The sequence below is a fragment of the Atta cephalotes genome (assembly GCF_000143395.1).
Source record: "Atta cephalotes unplaced genomic scaffold scaffold00023, whole genome shotgun sequence".
NCBI classification, from domain to species: Eukaryota; Metazoa; Arthropoda; class Insecta; order Hymenoptera; family Formicidae; genus Atta; species Atta cephalotes.
The window spans coordinates 92,002-98,494 of NW_012130087.1; the positions used below are offsets into that span (position 1 = coordinate 92,002).

The window sequence follows — 6,493 nt, forward strand, 5'->3', positions numbered from 1 at the left end:
ACGATTATTATATATATATATATATATATATATATATATATATATATATACCTTTAATCAAAAAATTTTTTTAGTTAAAAAGTATTAACAATTAAAATTTTGAGAACGATTGATTTCGGTAGGTTCAAATCGTAGTTGTTATAAAAACGACATTAATCGATAGATTTTTATTTGCACATTTCAAAACAAGTTGATTTTTTGTTTGCACACTTTTAATTAAAAATTATTAATAATTAAAATCTTATACGAAAAAAATAAAATTTTTAAAAAATCTTAATTAAATTTGCATTGCACAATTTATTTTATAACTACCAAATACAATAACGAACATGCTAATACAAGAACATTTTCAAATACAAAATATAATTTCTACATAAATAAACTCTTACATTTTGTCAAAATAGATATCAATATTGATCATAAGCATATGTCAACAATGTAGCCAATGAAGCCTAAAAATTTCAAGATGTAAGCTCTATCAATTCTTATGAGAACTCTTCATTGAGAACAAATTAACATTTGCAAATTTATATTAATTTCTGTAGTATTAAATTTCTTTATGTTGTCACATATATAACATTTGATTTTTTATTTAAAAAAATCTTGGTCACTCAAATTATTTTGAGATCATTCTTAGATTAACAAATTTTTTTGTCATCTATAGACAATCGGATAATGTACTTTGTATTAAATCTGTCTGGATGTTTTCATATATAATTTGCTCATATATTCCTGAATTAAAAATCGAGATAAACGAACGGGAAGAGAAATACATGAGTAATGAAATATATAAATTAATTTACTTTTTTATCTTAAATAACAAAATATGAATTATGAATTCGAATTCGTTTTAATTAATTGCAATTTTAATTTTGCTGATATCCGAATTAATCAATATAAAAAAAAATATGCTTGTGATAAATATTGAAATACAAGTTTTATTGAAGCAATCTCGCTATCACGTTAACATTATTAAAAAGAATAATTACAGTAAAAACTCTGATACTATAATATATTATATATACTCAGGATGATCTAAAAACAACCGGAAACTTTTAATTATATAGATAAAATATTAACAAAAAATAAATAAAACCTTTATAATTAACATAAATATTCTTTTAATTTTTATTTTTTTCTTTTTAGATCAACCTGAGAAAACTATAACTAAACATTAAATATAATTCATAATTTTTTATAATCGTACATATAAATTTAAATCACAAATTATTTTTAATTTATATCAAAATACTTGTAGATATAGATTGTAGATATAGATTCTTATACATATAAAAATTAAAAATTATGAAGTATTCATGGAAAAGAAAAATATTTTTTTATCACTGTTTATAACAATTCTATCATCTTGTTTGAATATTCTTTTGGTAGATTTTGAAATTCTTTAGTATCCATAATTTCTGTTATATTAAATTTAATAAAAGCTGTTGAATGTCTTTCTAAAAATTTTGCATTAGTTGAAAACGCAAGCTGCACAAGTTCTACAGCATTCTGTATTGTAATATAATGTAGCAAATAATGTTCACATGTTAATTTTAAAGCTACCACATCATATCTATGGGCTATTGTTAACAATTTTTTAAGCATGTCATAATCACGTAATTCTACTGAACTAGTTTTAATATATATTAACATCATTTTAAAAGCTTGTAATTCATAATTCTTTAATTCATTCGTCATATCTTTTTCTTTCTTGTCATGTGTACAACAGATTTTCTTAAAGTAGTTACTATTGGTAGCATACAACAATTTTTTTGATATAACATACTGTTCTTTTCCAATTATAAATGTGATTGAGTTCTCATTGATAGATTGAATCTCATCAAGTGTTGAGTCTTGAAGATATCTCACATCTTTTGAAAATACTGCTGAGGGTGGCAGTAATTTCATTTGTATAGTATCACTTACCAGATTACGAAAAATGTCGAACTTGCAATGTACTAAAAGCGATGTATTAGTAATACCAGCCTTAAATTCTAATCTAGGGAGTTCAATTAACAAAGTCTTATTCGATATACGGCCCATAACCGACTTTGATAATAAAACTGTATGAAGCGGATATTTTATAGTAGTAACACATGAACCGTGAAATGCTTTATTGGTAAGAATATAAAATCTTACTGTATTTGAAAACTGATCAATTCTATGTGAAACATTTACTTCAATTGTGTATTGACCGCTTTCTGAAAATGATGGAGAAAAAAATGTATCATATATCTTACAAAGATGCATAAATTGCTCAATTTTCCATGTGTGATCTAATGTAGTGGATTTGATTTGTGTTTCAGAATAGCTTTTAATATATGATGAAAAATATGATGGTGATGCCGTCTGTTTCTTTTCTGGAAGAATCTCAGAAATATTCTCAACTTCTTCTTTGACAGGAACCTGAAAATAATTTACTTATGATAAAAATGATAAAAATAAGAGTGTCCCAAAAATCTGATATGCCTCTTTGTATGCATTTTTTAATAAAAAATAAATTGAATGAGTAAAAACAGAGTTCCAAAATTAAAATTCAATTTCACAAAATATAAAAATTTTTTAGATGCCTTATATTTATCTTTTTTTAAAGTATAAAAAATAATTATCATTAAATTTTATATAAAATAGTATACACAAAAAATTTTAATGAGCAATCAAGTAATAAAAGAAAATTAAAACATTAAAAAATTTGGTCAAAATTCTGTATAAAATTCAATTCTGTATAAAAATTCAATAAAATAATTAGTAAACTGCTTTCTTGTATCTAAACATTGAATAATTTTTATTAAATTTCAAGAAATTTCCATTTTTATGTAATTTTATATATCTTATATAAATTTTAATTCATTATGTATTTTTTTTATATGTTTTATGTGCCACTTCTTAAATGTTTTTTGCATTACAGAGCAAAATCATTAAGTTCTTTAATTTTAACAAATAATACATTCATTTCAAATAGACTTTCTGTAATTACAATTTTTAATTGCATTCAAATTACACAGTAGTAAAAATTACACGTAGTAAAAATTAGATTTGATATATCTGGCTATACATATAAGTTTTCTTTGTTATATATGGCTAAGTTCAGAAACTTTATCTAGGTACCACATGTATCATTTTATCCTTATTTAACATTCAGTGAACAAGGATAAAATGATACATGCATCTGGAAGTTTCTGAATGTGATTAAAGTGTATAAATTGTCACTTATTTTAGAAAATATTACGAATGTATTGATTCATTTATGCAAAATTTCATATGTTTTCTAATATTCCAATAATACCCATTCAATAAAATTGAGAGAATAACAACTTACTTCTTTCTCTTCCATACTTGTTTGTCTTCCGTTAAAATATCTTGATCGGTTGAATAAAAAAATTTAAGTCGTTTTATGCTTCGCTGATACACTATCTAAATTTTCTCAATCGAATGATGCCTAATCTCCAAAGAAGACTTTAATTTAGGAAAATGCTTGGCAATACTGTCCAAATAATGATAACTTTAGACACTGCATGTGGCAACTAACTTTCTTTACTTACTTTTATCAAATCAAGGTTATCAACCAATATAAATGCAATGTAACTTCGTTTATTTAATATGGCACCTGCCTTCTAATTTCTAAATCTTCCACTAATAATTCCAATATCAACTTTCAAGCACTTTCTAGTCAAGTGCAGTTATCTCATATATAAGTAACATGGCCGCACACAGCTGACAGCGGAAAAAGTAGCTTTGCAACTGTTTTAAAATTCTTTAATACGATTGGTTCTTACCTTTAGTTCCTTAGGGATTTAAATATATAAATCAATCTTATTGAAGAATTTTATAACCGTTGCAAAATTGCTTTCTCTGCTGAACGTATTCAAACTTCTGCATACAGGATGCAGCAACACTTGCCGCGGAAGTTAATGCGATAACCAATTATTCTTTCATTCTTATGTAAAAGAAAAGTGATAAATTGATTGGCTACCATACCAACTTTTTCGCCATGCAACAAATGTTCTGGCGTCCTGTATACAGGAAAAACATAAAAAGCCTATTTTACAATGTGTTTCTTGCTATGTATTTCTTATTTCTTTTGAAGTTCACTAAATCCTGATCTACAATATGCTTTTCGTTTCCTGTTTCTTGCCTTTTATTATTTTTTACATCTTATCTTTTTGCTTCTTATCCGGTTTTTTATTTTACATCAGAGATAAAAATTAATGAACTTCGAAACAAAAAATACGTAGCAAAAAATACAATTGTTGATAAAACGATTGCAAAGGAGAAAAAAGCAAAAGGTAAAAAAAATAAGAAATAGGAAAGAACACATTGTAAAACAGGCTTAACTTTTATCTCGGGCGATATAAAACAAAAAACGAGATAGGAAGTAAAAAGACAAGATGTAAAAAATAGCAAAAAGCAAGAAACAGAAAACAAAAAGCACATTATAGAATAGACTTAAGAATAGTAAGCTCATTTTGTCAACATTATTGAGCTGAGTATTAAACAACTACATTCTTGATTATATATAAGTAATCTATAAGAGAAATTAACAAAATTGCTCTTTATTGGTTGCTTTTATAGATCTAATAATTCTTAATTTGAATAGAAAAATCTAATTAGCAAATAATGTAAACCAGGATGTTGATTGTGCGATTCGGTGAGAAAAACAAGGATAAAGAGGGTACAGAGATGACTGCATTCAGCAGAAAAATAGTTTCACAATTTTATCATTTTATGATTTGCAGATAGAATCGTTTCTCTAAATCTAAAAAAATAATCCAATCAGCGAATAGAAAACTTCCAACAGTACAAAATAAACGTTTCTGTTGAACGCAACCATTGATATAAAGGTGTTAAATTAAATATGATTTATTAACAATAATAAAGTTTATTAAATTTCCATCCGATTTATTACATATAAATATTAACGTTAGTTTTAAAGAAACAAAGGGAACTTATTTCTTAAAAATATTGTTATACATTATTATATATAGAATGATTAGAAGAATCATATTATGTAAGAAAAATTATATGGTTTCATTAAAAAAATATAGATAATATTAATGTTTTACTACACGTATAAAAAAAATTCTTACGTTATATTTCCAAACTGTGATAAAACTGTGAAATTTTTTTAGGTATTTTCTTCTGAAATGGGAAACAATTAAAATATTTGGAGTCAATTATAGATATCTTTCTATGTACGCTATGCGTAATATACACTTCTTTTTTAATATTTCATTAAGAAGAGACGGATGTCTTCGAGGAGGATCGCTTAGAACTGGATGTTCTGGACATCATAAAGAAGACGATAATCTGCGCGGAAGCGAAGAACTTCGACGAATGCTTTCGGCTTTTCGACCAAGCATTGAAAACACCTAAATCGCCGTCAATCTTAAACGACAAAGCGCAAGCTTTACGTTTGGCGAATCGACACGAAGGTATTTTTAATTATAAAAATGAATATCTACAAATTTTTAGAGAAGAGAATTGTAACGCTGATTATCACTCAAACTTATTTAGAGGCGTTAAAGGATCTGCATCTAGCAGTTGAACTGAGCGAAGGCAAAGAAAGGGCAGGCATCCAAGCATTCTGTCAACGTGGTGCACTTTATCGTAGATGGAGCAAGATGACAAGGCCAGGGAAGATTTCACCCATGCGGCTAAAGTTGGTTCGAGCTTCGCTAAATCGCAGCTGGTCGCTCTGAATTCTTATGCGGCTATGTGCAACGCGATGCTGCAGAAGATGACATTCAAAGCCAATCAATTTTAATCTAATATGAGATTGTAGGTCAAGATAATGACCATTTAATAGATATATAACGCTTTATTTTATTTTATTTCCATATAGATAAATTCACGAGCGGATCCACAATACCTACAGATCCTGATAATCGTATAATAATAATCGTAAAAGTAATATATATAATATATAATAATAATAGTAATAATAACAATAATTATTATTAAAAATTTCGCATAAAAATATAAATTATCTGTATTAAACTCGGAATATACATTCATCTATAAAATCGGACCTAATTTCTGCTAAAAAAGAACTCGCGCTAAATCGCCGAACAATGAAGAAAACATCAAGTTCTGTACCCGTAAAGATTCTCTCTCTTCCAGCTAAATTAGTTCTCCCTAGAACTAATTTAAACATTATATCTAACGGAGAGAACTCAGTGCATATTAAATACATTGTCGGTAGACATTGATCGCATTGAGATAGATTGAAGACTTCGAACATAATTTATTTAACGGAAATTGATAACGAAATTACACCTAATACAATTTCTTCATTGTACACATAAATGTTTATATAGATATTTATATGTATAGAATAAAATATGCCTTATATCATGTTTACGCTTTTTTTTAGAAACAATATTTTACATTCACGTCAGTTACGGGAAATTCTGTTCATGCAAAAGTCACAAGCGATTTTTCCCATTCATTCATGATCGTATACTTAAATGCAATAAATGTGAATCTGCTACGG

At 26.5% G+C, this 6,493-nt stretch overlaps 1 protein-coding gene across 1 annotated transcript; it reads left to right on the forward strand.

The window, feature by feature from the left end:
* Positions 1-4,629: 4,629 nt before the first annotated feature.
* Positions 4,630-5,764, forward strand: LOC105619966 (tetratricopeptide repeat protein 36 homolog). The gene is given in 4 exon segments (XM_012201480.1): positions 4,630-4,672; positions 5,238-5,432; positions 5,515-5,607; positions 5,610-5,764. Coding segments are annotated over 4 exon segments (486 nt in total).
* The last annotated feature ends 729 nt before the right edge of the window (positions 5,765-6,493 follow it).